General features: G+C 59.1%; 1 protein-coding gene across 1 annotated transcript; it reads right to left on the bottom strand.

Annotated features, from left to right (window-relative positions):
* Positions 1-187: 187 nt before the first annotated feature.
* SYVN1 (synoviolin 1) lies at positions 188-13,229 on the bottom strand. The gene is made up of 16 exons (XM_066989321.1): positions 13,098-13,229; positions 11,769-11,917; positions 10,900-10,992; positions 9,913-10,065; positions 9,780-9,828; positions 8,785-8,888; positions 8,563-8,689; positions 8,206-8,305; positions 8,064-8,129; positions 6,897-7,013; positions 5,880-6,031; positions 4,412-4,534; positions 4,251-4,325; positions 3,975-4,161; positions 2,441-2,529; positions 188-2,179 (listed from the first exon to the last, which is right to left on the bottom strand). Exons 2-16 carry the CDS (start codon positions 11,898-11,900, stop codon positions 2,004-2,006), a joined length of 1,743 nt encoding a protein of 580 aa, XP_066845422.1. The 5' UTR covers positions 11,901-11,917; positions 13,098-13,229; the 3' UTR covers positions 188-2,003.
* Between the last annotated feature and the right edge of the window lie 206 nt (positions 13,230-13,435).

The raw sequence follows: 13,435 nt of genomic DNA, 5'->3' as shown, positions 1-13,435 counted from the left end.
AGCGGCCGCGCCCAGCGGCCCTCCTGTCCCCCTTGGAGGACCCGCGGTGCCCTGAGATCACCATAGAGATGCGGCACCATAGAGGCGAGGCCGGAAGCGAGGCTAGAAGGGCCCGGAGCTGGGCGCCAACCATAGAGACGGCCATAGGGAAGCATTGGTGGGTGAGAGAGCAGAGCGGCTCGTGGAGGACTTGTCCTGCAGCCTTTATTCCGCCTATGTACAATTAAGCTCTTACAAATGTTTACACTATTTACAAATTAAATAATTAACCCGCCGCGGCGGGAGATGGGGGCTGGGTGAGTTAACGGGGGCGGGTTTTGGGGCGAAAAGGAGAGGGTTTGGGGCAAAACGGGGCGGGTTTGGGGTTAAAAGGGGGCGTTTTGGGGGCGAAAAGGAGGGGTTTTAGGGTCAAAGGGGGCGGTTTTGGGGTCAAAGGGAGGGCTTGGTGGTGAAAAGGAGGGGTTTAGGGTGAAAAGTAGGAGCTTAGGGTCAAAGGGAGGGGTTTTAGGGTCAAAACGGGGCGTTTCGGGGGTCAAAAGGGAGGGGTTTGGGGTCAAAAAAACGGATTTGGGACCGAAGGGGGCGGTTCTGGGATGACAAGGAGGGATCTTGGGGGCAAAATGGGCTGATTTAAGGTCAAAAGGAGGGATTCTGGGGATAAGGGATGGGTTTCGGGGTCAAAAAAAAAAAAGTTTGGGGTGAAAAGGAGGGATTTTAGGGTCACAAGGAGGAGTTTTAGGGTCAAAAAGAAGGGATTTGGGGCCAAAAGGAAGGGATTTGGTGTCCAAAGTAGGGATTTGGGGTTAAAATGAGGGGTCTTAGGGTCAAAAAGAAGGATTTTGGGGTCAAAGGGGGCGTTTTTGGGGCCAGATGCCCCCCTTTGCAAACCCCCTCCTTTACTCCCCTTTTCAAAGCCGCCCCGAAACGAAGGAAAACCCCGAGGAACCCACCCCAAAAATCCTCGACTGGCCGCAGCTCCGCCGTTTCCACTCCAAATTAAACAAACAAAAAAAAACGATTAAAAGATCAACTCCCGCCTCGTTATTGCCCGATTTTGCCTAAACGAGCCCAAAATTCCACCCCGGGCTCCCCCCCCCGGCCCCCGTTTTTCCCTGAGATTTTGGGGCTCCTGGAAGCCCGCTCGGTTCGAAGAGGCACTGAAGGGCAAGGGCCAACGGGGTTTGCGGCCGGGGTCGCCTTCCCGGGGGGAAAACGGGGTGAAAACCCCACATTTTGGGGCCACGAGGGGGTGAAACGCCCCCAACCCCCCCCCCCCGGAGCTGTCCCGAGGATAAAGGGTTAATACTGCAAGGAGGGGGGCGGAAAGCACCCCAAAATCCCAAATGGCTCAAAGCTTTCGGGTTTGACCCCAAAACTGAAGCGGGTTGGGGGGTTGAGAGCCGCCGGGGGGGGGACCCGAGAAGAAAACTGGGTTAAAACCACGAGGTTTTGAGCAATTTCAAAGGGGGACGGTGTTTTCATAACCGAACCCCGTCCCAAATCCGGAGGTAGAGAAAAATGGGGTGAAAATGGGCAAAAACGGGTCAGGGGGCGCTGCTGAGGGGAACTCCCCCCCCACAGGGGAGGCCATGAGCCTCCAGATTGCTTTTTTTTTTTGGGGTGAAAAGTGGGGGGGAAAGGAGGCGCGGGCGGCTCGTGGGGGGCTCCAAAATGGAGGGCGAGGGGAGAGGAGGCCTCGGGGGGGGGGGGGGGGCTCTCCGAAAGGGAGGCCGAGGGGAAAGTGGCCTCCAAGGGTCCCCAAAACGGAGGGGACGAGGGGGAGGGGCAGCCTCCAAGGGTCCCCAAAACAGAGGGGACGAGAGGCGGCTTCCAGGCCCCCCCCCCCCCCAAAACAGAGGAGAAGGGGGGCAGCGGCCCTCCAAGGGTCCCCCCAAAACGGAGGCCGGGGGGTGCGGTGGCCTCTGAGCGTCCCCAAAATGGAGGCCGAGGGTGTCAGCGGCCTCTGGGGGAGGGGCAGGTCTCCAAAAGGGAGGCCGGGGCCGTCAGAGGGAGGGGGCCGGGGCCGGCGCCCCCAGTTTCCGCAGGCGGCGGCGGCGCAGCTCGGCCGTGTCGGGTTCGCCGGGCGCGGGTGAGCCTTCGGCCTCCTCCTCCTCCTCCTCCTCTTCCTCCTCCTCAGGGCGGGGGGTGAAGCCTTCGGCGCCTGAGGGGCCCGGGGGATCTGGGGGGAGTGGGCAAGGGAGAAAAGGGACCCGTTAGCTCCCGATTGCAAACCCGGTCTGAGACCCGATTGCAAAACCCGGTCTGAGACCAGCTCTGAGACCCGATTGCAAACCCGGTCTGAGAATTCCAGCTCTGAGACCCGATTGCAAACCCGGTCTGAAACCAGCTCTGAGACCCGATTGCAAACCCGGTCTGAGACGCGGTCTGAGACCCGATTCCAAACCCGGTCTGAGACCCGATTCCCCCCAAATACACGCACCGGAGGAGCTGGGCTCAGCGGGGGGCGAGGGGGCGCCGGGCTCCGTGGTGGTGGGGGGTTGGGGAGCAGCGGTGGGGGGCCGGGGGGGCCTGGAGGGAGAAAACGGGGAGAAAAGGTTAAAAAGGAAACCCCCCAAAATGGCTTTTGGGCTGCGAGGGGCCGCCTCACTCCCCCCTCCCCTATTTCCCCTTTCCCAATTTTCCCCTTTTCCTCCCCAATTTTCCCCTTCCCTAATTTCTCCTGCCCCCCAATTTCTCCTTCTTCCCCCTACCCATTTCCCCCAATTTCTCCCCAGTCCCCCCAATTTCCCCCAATCCAGCCTTTCCCCTCCAATTTCCCCCCACCCCCTCTTTCACCCCCATCTTCTCCCCTTTCACCCCCAATTTCCCCCCAAATCCTTCTTCCCCCCAAATTTCCCCCAATCTCCTCTTTCCCCGAATTCCCCCCAAATCCCCCAAATTCTCCCTGCACACCCCAAACACCCCATAATCCAATTTCCCCCCCCAAATCCCCCACCCCCCAATTCCCCCCAATCCCCTTATCATCCCCCCAGACCCCAAGCCCCCTCCCCTTCCCCCCCCAATTACACTCCAATGCATCTTTTCTCCCCTTCCCCCCCAATCCCATTTCCCCCCCCAAATTCCCCCCTTTCCACCTCCCAACCCCCTCAATTCCCCCCGACCCCCAATACCCCAAATCCCCTTCTCCCCCCCAAAACCCTCTCCCACCCCCTAACCCCCCCACATCCCCATTCTCCCCCTCACCCCCTTATTACTCCCCCAAATCCCCCTTTCCACCCCAAATCCCCCCATTCCCCAAAAAGCCCCTCCCAGCCCCCCAAGCCCCCCAAATCCCCCCTTAAAATCCTCCCCAAATCCCCCCATTTCCCCCCAAATCCCCTCTGAAGCCCCCCATTCACCCCCAAATCCCCCCAAACCCCCTCCCAGCCCCCCCAAACCCCATTTCCCCCTAAAAATCCCCCTCCCAGGCCCCCCCCAAACCTGCCAAATCCCCATTTCCCCCCAAAATCCCTCCCAAACCCCCCTCCCAGCACCCCCAAACCCCCCAAATCCCCCCCATTTCCCCCACAAACCCCCTCCCAGCCCCTCCGAAACCCCCCAAACCCCCCCCAGCCCCCCCCATTTCCCCCCAAATCCCCCTCCCAGCCCCCCCCCAAACCCGGCAAATCCCCATTTACCCCCCCAAATCCCTCCCAAACCCCCCTCCCAGCCCCCCCAAACCCCCCCCATTTCCCCCCCCAGACCCCCTCCCAGCCCCTCCCAAATCCCCCAGTTCCCCCATTTCCCCCCCAATTCCCCTCCCAGCCCCCCCAAAGCCCCCAACCCCCCCAAATCCCCCCAAATCCCCCCCCAAACCTCCCAGCCCCTCCCAAATCCCCCAAACCCCCCCAAAATCCCCCCAGACCCCCCCCCAAAGCCCCCAAACCCACCCCAAACCCCCCAAATCCCCTCCCAGACCCCTCCCAACCCCCCCAAATCCCCCCCCCGACCCCAAATCCCCCCCCCGGCCCTACCCCAGCGCCGCCAGCACGCTCAGGTACTGGTTGATCTGCAGCATGGCGGCGTCCAGCAGCGTGTGGATGTCCCGCAGGCACCGCAGCCGCGCCTCCACGTGCTGCCGCTCGTGGCCCTCCAGCGCCCGCAGCTCCTCCGCCGTCAGCCCCGCGAAGCCCGCGGGGGGCACCGGCATCGGGGGGAACCCTGCGGGGGTCCGCGGGTGAGGGACAAAAGGGGGAAAACCCCCCCCAAAAAATCCCCTAAGAAAAAAAAAACCTCAACCGGAGGCTTACCGAAAAGCGGAGGCCACGGCATCGCCAGCCACGGGGGCGGGAGGGGAAGGGTGGAGGCGTCGGCGGGTCTGGGAGCTAAGGGGTTAAAAAAACGCGGTCGCAGGGGTGGGAAATGGAAGATTTGTCCCCAAAATTAGGGTGGGGAGAGGGGGGAGGCTCACCTGAAGCGGCAGCGGGGCTCGGAGCCGGGTTTTCGGAGCCGTTGGGGGCGGGAGGGAAGGGCCCCACGGGGGGCCAGAAGGGGAACATGCCCGGGGGAAAGGGCGGCAGCATCCCCTGCGGGACTGGGGGAAAAACGGGAAATCAGCCAAAACACCCCAAAATTCCCTTAAAACGGTCGGCTGCGGGCGCAGGTTCGATGCTGGCTTCGAGTTTCCCCAAAATCAGGCTGAAATCCTACAGTTTTGGGGCACCCCGAAAGCAAAAAGCCGTGGTTTTGGGTGTAGGGTTTCTTATTGAGGTCGTTTTTTCCCTTTTTGGGGTCGTTTTTCCCTTTTTGGGGCCAGAAGGGCAGCAGCATCCCCTGCGGGACTTACAGGAAAAGGGAAATCAGAGGAAAATACCCCAAAATCGCTTTAAAACGACTGCCTGAAGGTGTGGGTTTGATGTCCCCTTACAGTTTCCCGAAAACCAGGCTGAAATCCTACAGTTTTGGGGCATCCCAGAAGCAAAAAGCTGGGGGTTTGGGTGTGGGTTTTCTTTCTGGGATGGCTTTTCCCCCTCGTTTGGGGTGTTTTCGCTTTTTGGGGGGCACTTTTTTCCTTTCTGGGGCAGCTTTTCCCTTTTTGGGGACCTGTTTTCCCTTTTTGGGGCACGTTTTTATTTTTTTGGGGGCACGGTTTCTCCTTTCAGGACCAGCTTTTCCCTTTTTGGGAGCTGTTTTTTTTCCTTTCTGGGGTGAGTTATTCCTTTTTCAGGATGGCTTTTCCCCTTTTTTGGGGGCATGCTCTTTCCTTTTTGGGATGGGTTTCTCCCTTTTTGGGGACCTTTTTCCCTTTTTTGGGCGGGTTTTTCTTTTTTGGGGGGCGTTTTCCCTTTTTGGGGACACGTTTTTCCCTTTCTGAGGTGAGTTTTTCCCTTTTTGGGGACGTGTTCTCCCTTTCTGGGGTGGGGGTTTTTTCCCTTTTGGGGGCACATTTTTCTTTTCTGGGGTGGGTTTTTCCCCTTTTTTGGGTGTAGGTTTTCCTCTTTGGGGCACATTTTCCATTTCTGGGGTAGGTTTTTCCCTCTTTGGGACACATTTTCCCCTTTTTTGGGGCACATTTTCCCTTTCTGCGGTAGGTTTTTTCCTCTTTGGGGCAGTCCTTTCTCCTTCTTTGGGGCACGTTTTCCCTTTCTAGGGTAGGCTTTTTCCTCTTCGGGACAGATTTTCCCCTTGTTGGGGGCACGTTTTTCCTTTCTGGGGTGGGTTTTCCCTTGTTGGGGGCATGTTCTTCCTTTCCGGGGTGGGTTTTCCCTTTTTGGGGGCACATTTTCCCCTCTTTGGGGCGAGACTTTCCTTTTTGGGGACCTTTTTCCTCCCCTTTGGGGCAGACTTTTCCCATTTTGGGGGCACATTTTCCCTTTCTGGGCCGCGTTTTCCCCTTTTTTGGGGCACTTTCTCCCCCTATTTGGGGCGCTGATGCTCACAGTTCGGGGGCTGCGGCGCCGGCGGGGTCTGCGGCGGGGGCTGCGGCTGCTCGGGGGGCTCCGGGGGGGGCTGCGCGGGGAGGGAGGCGCGGAGCACGTCCATGCGGCACGTGGGGCACGTCTGCTGCCGCTGGAACCACGACCGCAGGCAGCTGGCGGGGAAAGACAGCGGGATTTAGGGGTTTACCAGCCCCCTGACCCCCTATTTTTGACCGGCGAGACAAATAACACCACCCTGACCCCAAATCCTTGTCCTGAGCGGTGAATCACCTCCCCCAAACCCCAAATCTCTGTCCTGAGTGGTGAATAACACCCTCCAAACCCCAATTTTTTTGTCCTGCGTGACAAATAACACCCCCCAAATCCCAAACTTCTGTCCTGTGGGACGAATCACATCCCCCTGGACCCCAAATCCTTGCCCTGCCTGACAAATAACACCCCCCAAACCCCAAATCCTTGCCCTGCCTGACAAATAACACCCCCCAAACCCCAAATCCTTGCCCTGCCTGACAAATAACAACCCCACGACCCCATATTTTTGTCCAGCATGGTGAATAACACCCCCCTGACCCCAAATCCTTGTCCTATGTGACAAATAACACAGTGCAGACCCCAAACCTTCGACCAGGGTGACAAATAACGCCCCCCGGACCCCAAACCTTTGACCAGGGTGACAAATAACGCCCCCCCGGACCCCAAACCTTCGTCCCATGGGGCAAATCCCACCCCCCCAGACCCCAAATCTTCGACCAGGGTGACAAACAACGCCCCCCAGACCCCAAACCTTCGCCCCGTGGGGCGAACAACGCCCCCCAGACCCTAAATCTTTGACCAACATGATGAATAACACCCCCAAACCCCAAATCTTTCTCCTGTGTGATGAATAACACCCGCCAAACCCCAAATCTTTGTCCTGCACGACAAATAACGCTCCCCAGACCCCAAACCTTCGTCCCGTGGGACAACTCCCGCCCCCCAGACCCCAAACCTTTGCCCCGGTGTCCTTTGGGCCCCCACCTGGTGTGGAAGATGTGGTTGCAGGGCAGGCGCTTGGCGCCCGTCACCATCTCCTCGCGGCAGATGATGCAGACGTTGTCCACGGCCTGCAGCTCCTCCGGGGTGGCGTCGGGGTAGCTGCAGGGGAAAAGGGGTTACGGGGAAAGATCTGGGGAAAAAGGGACCGGGAACGCACCCCCCCGCGGCGGTCTCCAGGGGTTTGTGGCTGAAATGAAGCTTTGGGGGCGTCTGCGAAGAGGTTTTCCCTATAAAAAGGGGGGTCTCTCTAAGGGGGGTTTTTTCCCCTAAGGGGATCCACAAACCCTTTTTCCCTGTAAGTTCTCTCCAAGGGGGATTTAAGGGGATCCACAAACCCTTTTCCCCCATAAGGTCTCTGTAAGGGGAATTTAAGAGCACCTGCAACCCCTTACTCCCTACAAGATCTTTCCAAGGGGGATTTCATGGGATCCACAACCCTATAAGGTCTCTCCAAGGGGGATTTAAAGGCACCTTTTAACCCCTTTCTCCATATATAATCTCTCCAAGAGGGATTTAAGGGCATCCACAACCCCATTTTCCCCTCTATGGGGGATTTAAGGGATTCTGCAACCCCTTTGTCCCCTATAAAATCTTTCCCAGGGGGATTTCATGGGATCCACAACCCTACAAGGTCTCTCCAGGGGGAATTTCACGGGATCTGCAACCCTATGAGCTCTTTCCAAGGAGGGTTTAAGGGAGTCTGCAATCCCCTTTGTCCCTATAAAGTCTCTCCAAGGGGGATTTAAGGGATTCTGCAACCCCCTTCTCCCTGTAAGATCTTTCCAAGGGGAATTTCGCAGGACCCACAACCCTACAAGGTCTTTCCAAGGGAGATTTAAGGGCATCCACAACCCCTTTTCCCCCTATAAGGGGGATTTAAGGGAATCTGCAACCCCTTTGTCCCTATAAAGTCTCTCCAAGGGGGATCAAAGGGATCCACAACCCTACAAGGTCTCTCCGAGGGGGACTTAAAGGCATCCACAACCCCTTTCTCCCTCCGAGGTCTCTCCAAAAGGGATCCCCAACCCTCCGAGTCCTTCCTACCCCCCCTTCTCTTGGTAAAAACCAGTTGTTTTCCCCCCAAAACCCTCCTCCGCCTCATTTTTCGGCCCCAAACCAAGCCCGCCGGCGGCTCCGCGCGCTACTCACAGCGTGTTCATGTTGCGGATGGCGCGGCGGGACATGATGGCGTCGGTCACGGCTTTCTTAAACTGCCTGCGAGGAAACGGGGACGAATTCGGGGTCACGAAGGAGGCGGCCCGGCCCCGAAAGCCGCCCCGAAGGCGCTCACCTCATGGCCAGGTACATGGGGCGGATGGCGAAGAGGGGGAAGGTGTGCACTTTGATCATGATGGTCATGAAGGCCATGTAGAGGAGGACTTTGATGAAACCTGGGGGGGGGGAAAAAAGCAAGTTAGGGACGGGTTTTAAATAGCTGTGGGGTGGGGGAAGCGGGACGGGACCCCGAAGGCGGTTTAGGAGGCGCTTCGGGGGCTCGTTCCACCCCGTCAGCCGCCTCCGACCACCAATCCCGCTGCCGCTACCGCAGATAAAACCCGACGAGGCAGCAAATGGGATTTTAAGGGGGTGGAAAACCCCATAAATCGGGGAGGAAAAGGAGGAAAAGGCCGGCAGGAGCTCGGCGTACCCGTGAAGAGCTCCGTGTACAGCATGTAGACGGCTTTGCTGTCCCAGGGGTTCTCGTTCTGCAGGTCGATGGAGTGCAGGACGTACTTGATGAAGATGGTGAGGACCATGGTCATGAGGATGGCGTACTGCGGGGCACGAAGAGGGCAGCGGGGGCTCAGGACCGGCTTGGGGGGGGGCTCCGGGAGCAGTTTGGGACCAGCACGGGGCGGGGGGGCCTCACCTCGAAGCCGAAAACCAGCTGGACGGAGGCTCCCCGCGTGAGGATGCTGTGGTACGCGTGGCTGACGAAGAGGAAATCCAGGAGCCCCAGCAGGAACATGAGGGCTGCGGCGGGGGGGGGGGGGGGAGGAGGGGAAAAAAAAAAGGCAGGTTAGGGACCCCAAAACTGGGGGAGAAACCCCAGAAACAAACGGGGCTGCTGCGAAAAGAGATGGCACCCCGAAACGGCTCCCGCTGCAGCAGCGGGATCAGCCCCCGTGGGGCAGATTGGGGTTAATTAGCGTCGGGAACGAGGCTGGTATCACCACGAGCTCATTAGGAACCCCCCTGCCCGCATCCCAACCCCTATTTCCAAGGCCAATCCCCTGCTAATTCCTCCCCCAGCCCACTTGTGGTCTCTAAATCCCTTCCCCACAACCAAAACCACGTTTTCCTACGCGTCTCGGATCCCATTTTCCCCCAAAACACGTTTTCCTATACATCTGGGATCCCATTTTCCCCCAAAAATGCGTCTTCCTATGCATCTGGGATCCCATTTTCCCCCAAAAACGCGTCTTCCTATGCATCTGGGATCCCATTTCCCCCAAAAACGCATCTTCCTACACATTTGGGATCCCATTTTCCCCAAAAACGTGTTTTCCTATGCATCTGGGACCCCGTTTTCCCCCAAATGAGCGTTTTCCTACGTGTCTGGGACCCCATTTTCCCCCAGAACACGTTTTCCTACACATCTGGGATCCCATTTTGCCCTCAGACCCCTCCTGAAGCACCTTTTCCCCACCCGAACCCCAGAGCTCATTAAATCCCCAGCCAGGCCCTCGTTAACAGAGCAGCCCCGATAACGTTATCTCACCCCACGTGTTTTTCCCCCCCCCCCCCCTATGCAAATACAGTGCCGAAATTATCTTTCCTGCCCAGCTGCGGAGGAGGCAAAGCTCCCCCCAAGCTGGGAACGGGAAGGATCCGGCCCTGGGGGGGGGGGAAGGCGCCACTCACATACGATACGGAAGTGGAAGAGCCAGGAGATGTTGGGGCTCCGCTCCATCTGCGGGAAAAGGGGAGAAAACGCTAAAAAACCCTCCCCTCCGGACCCCCAAAATCAAGTTTTTTCGCCTGGTTTTTCACTCACGAAGTCCACCCGGTCCTCGGCCAGCCAGTGGAAGCACTTGAGGAAGAGGAGGAGGGTGAAGAGGGCGACGAAGCGGGGGCTGAAGTCGTCCCTGAAGACGGTGAAGGCCAGGCAGGTCTCCGTCACCGCGTACCACGAGCGCTCCAGGAGGTGCTGCGCGAGAAAGGGAGCTGGCAGGGCGCACAGGGGAGCCCACAATCGCCCCCGGACCCCAAAAAATCAAATAAATCACCCCAAAGACCCGTTAACATCCCCCTCAGCCCAGCAGAATTCATCCCTGGAATCCTAAATCCACCCTAAATCAGAGAATTTTGCTCCCCAGGATGGAAAAAAAATCAAATAATCCCCCCCTAAAACTCTTAACATCTCCCTCGGCCCCACAGGATTCAGCCCTGGAATCCTAAATCCTCCCTAAATCTAAGAATTTTGCTCCCCAGGGTGGAAAAAAATCTGATAAAGCACCTCTGAGCCCCCCCCAAAATCCAATAAAAACCCCTAAAGCCCGTTAACATCCCCCTCAGCCCCGCAGAATTCAGTCCTGAAGTCCTAAACTCTCCCTGAATTGGAGAATTTAGTGCCCTCAAGCCCTCCAGGATGGGAAAAAAATCAAATAAAAGCCCCAAAACCCGTTAACATCCCCCTCAGCCTTGCAGGATTCAGCCCTGGAGTCCTAAATCCTCCCTAAATCTAAGAATTTTGCTCCCCAGGGTGGAAAAAAATCTAATAAAGCACCTCTGAGCCCCCCCCAAAATTCAATAAAAACCTCTAAAACCCGTTAACATCCCCCTCAGCCCCACAGGATTCACCCCTGGCATCCTCAACTGTCCCTGAATTAGAGGATTTAGTGCCCTCAAGCCCTCCAGGATGGGAAAAAAAATCAAAAAAAGCCCCAAAACACGTTAACATCCCCCTCAGCCCCACAGGATTCGGCCCCGGAGTCCTAAACCCTCCCAAAAATCGGAGGATTTCGGGCCAAGCTCGGCTCACCTCCATCTCCGCCGCCCGCAGCTGCCCGAAGAAAACCTTGCCCATGAATTTGCCCAGCAGGAAAACCAGCACGAAGGCCTGGATGTAGAGAACCTGCGGGGGGAAAGAGAGATGGGGTGATTTTTTTGCGGGAAAAAGGGGCAGTTTGGGCCAAAAGGGGGCAATTTGGGAGCGCAAAGGGCGGCTTTGGGGCCAAAAGGGGGCAGTTTGGGGGCGCAAAGGGCCGCTTTGGGGCCAAAAGGGGGCAGTTTGGGGGCGCAAAGGGCCGCTTTGGGGCCAAAAGGGGGCAGTTTGGGGGCGCAAAGGGCGGCTTTGGGGCCAAAAGGGGGCAGTTTGGGGGCGCAAAGGGCGGCTTTGGGGCCAAAAGGGGGCAGTTTGGGGGCGCAAAGGGCGGCTTTGGGGCCAAAAGGGGGCAGTTTGGGGGCGCAAAGGGCCGCTTTGGGGCCAAAAGGGGGCAGTTTGGGGGCGCAAAGGGCCGCTTTGGGGCCAAAAGGGGGCAGTTTGGGGGCGCAAAGGGCCGCTTTGGGGCCAAAAGGGGCAGTTTGGGGGCGCAAAGGGCCGCTTTGGGGCCCCGAAAGCAGAAGTGAGCCCCCGCACGGCGTTCAGGCGTGACTCCACGCGCCGCCGCCGGCCTCGTTTCCCCTCAACCGCCCCTAATTAATTAATTACCCGCCAGCAAACCCGTCAGGGAAAGCTTCTGCGGCAGGAAATAAACAAACCTCGCGCTCTTCGCGGCCGTTACCCGCGTCAAAATAGCCAGGGGGGGGCGCCGCCGGCGGAGGCAGCTCCGCGTTTTCTCCCCCAAAAGCGGGATTTTGCCCCCGAATCTTTTACCGGGGGGGTTTTTTTTGGCTCCCCCCCGTACTCACGGCCATGCTGGGGCTGGATTTGGTGAGATAAACCACGGTGGGGTAGAACTGGTGCTTGAGGTAGTAGGCGTGCGCCACCACGGCCGTGGTGAGCGCCAGGCTCCCCGCCATCACCGCCGCCGTGCACAGCATCTCCGCGGCCCGGCCGCCTGCGGGGGGGGGGGGGGGGGAAGGGGTTTTTTGGGGGGAAAAAATGGGGAAAAAAGGGTTAGCGCGGTGTGAAATTAGGGGCCGGGGGGGCATCGGGGCGGGTTGGGGCTCGGTGGCAGCAGGGGGTTGTTAAATGCCGGGGTCTGGCCCCAGATTTGGCCCCGTTCGTGGCTCCCCCCGCACCCCAAAGCCCCCCCGATCCCCCCATTCCTATCTACGTAACCCCCTCCATGTCTCAGCCCCTAGAAGCCCCCCCAAACCCCCCCGTCCTACCTATGCCCCCCAACCTCCGCCCAAAGCATCACAGCCCCCCGTAAGTGCCCCCAAAGCCCCCTCCCACCCCCTAAACCCCCCAATCCCCATCTACATGCCCCCCAACCACCCCTCCACTAAGTCACAACCCCCATAAGTGCCCTAAAAGAGCCCCCAAAGCCCCCCCACACCCCCAAACCCCCCCAATCCCTACCTACGTGCCCCCCAACCACCACCCCACTGCGTCACGCTCCCAATTAGCACCCCCAAAATCCCCCCCCACTCCAACCTATATGCCCTAAACACCCCCTTCCGTATCAGACCCCCCAATAAGCACACCCAAAGCCCCCCACCCTCCCAAACCCCCCAACCCCCATCTACGTGCCCCCCAACCACCCCTCCACTAAGTCACACCCCCCAAAAGCGCCCCAAAAGAGCCCCCAAAGCCCCCCCACACCCCCTAAACCCCCCAATCCCCATCTACGTGCCCCCCCCAACGACCCTCCTACTGTGTCACACCCCCCATAAGCGCCCCCAAAACCCCCCCACTCCAACCTATATGCCCTAAACACCCCCCTCCGTATCGGAGCCCCCCAATAAGCGCCCCTAAAGCCCCCCCCACTCCCCTAAACCCCCCATTCCCAACTACATGCCCCCCAACGACCCCCCCACTGCGTCACACCCCCCACAAGCACCCCCAAAGCTCCCCTACTCCTACCTACGTGCCCCCCACCCCCCCTCCCTGTCACAGCCCCCCATAAGCGCCCCCAAAGGCCCCTCACGCCCCCTAAACCCCCCCAGCCCCCTCTAACCCCCCCCAAACCCTCTCTAATCCCCCCCAAACCGCCCTCACGGCCCTCCCCCGCCCCCCTAGCCCCCCCCCTTTCCCCTCACGACACAGGCTCTGAGCCCCCCCCCCCCACTCACCCGGCCCCGCCGCCGCCGCCGCGCCCCCCGCCTCAGGCCGCTCCTCCCTCAGCCGGAAGCGCCTCGGCGCGAGACACCTCACTTCCTGCCTGCCTGCACCACACGCAGCCCTGCGGGGGGGGGGGGAAGAGGACAGAATGAAGGGGTCCTTTCACCGTTTCCCCTCCACCTAAATTCCTCCATCTCCTTTTTATCTCTGCAGGGATTTATCTGCCATTTTAATTACCCTCAGGGACCGGGGGGTGGCGCTGCGGCTCCCCCTGTAACGTACATGGGTCACCCCCCCCCGCGCTCGCACTTGGTACGGTCTGAGCCGCCCCTCAGGCGTTGCAGAGGGA

This window comes from Anser cygnoides, unplaced genomic scaffold (assembly GCF_040182565.1).
Source record: "Anser cygnoides isolate HZ-2024a breed goose unplaced genomic scaffold, Taihu_goose_T2T_genome scaffold_43_1, whole genome shotgun sequence".
Taxonomy (NCBI): Eukaryota; Metazoa; Chordata; class Aves; order Anseriformes; family Anatidae; genus Anser; species Anser cygnoides.
This window is presented reverse-complemented; position numbering and strand designations above follow the sequence as displayed.

Excerpts from the sequence above, each read along its gene's own strand:
- SYVN1 (XM_066989321.1), bottom strand. The coding sequence starts at position 11,900 with ATGCTGTGCACGGCGGCGGTGATGGCGGGGAGCCTGGCGCTCACCACG. Across the intron at positions 4,326-4,411 it reads GAGCCCCGCTGCCGCTTCAG|CTCCCAGACCCGCCGACGCC; the intron begins GTGAGCCTCCCC and ends TTAACCCCTTAG. Across the intron at positions 2,530-3,974 it reads AGCGTGCTGGCGGCGCTGGG|GCCCCCCCGGCCCCCCACCG; the intron begins GTAGGGCCGGGG and ends TTCTCCCTCCAG.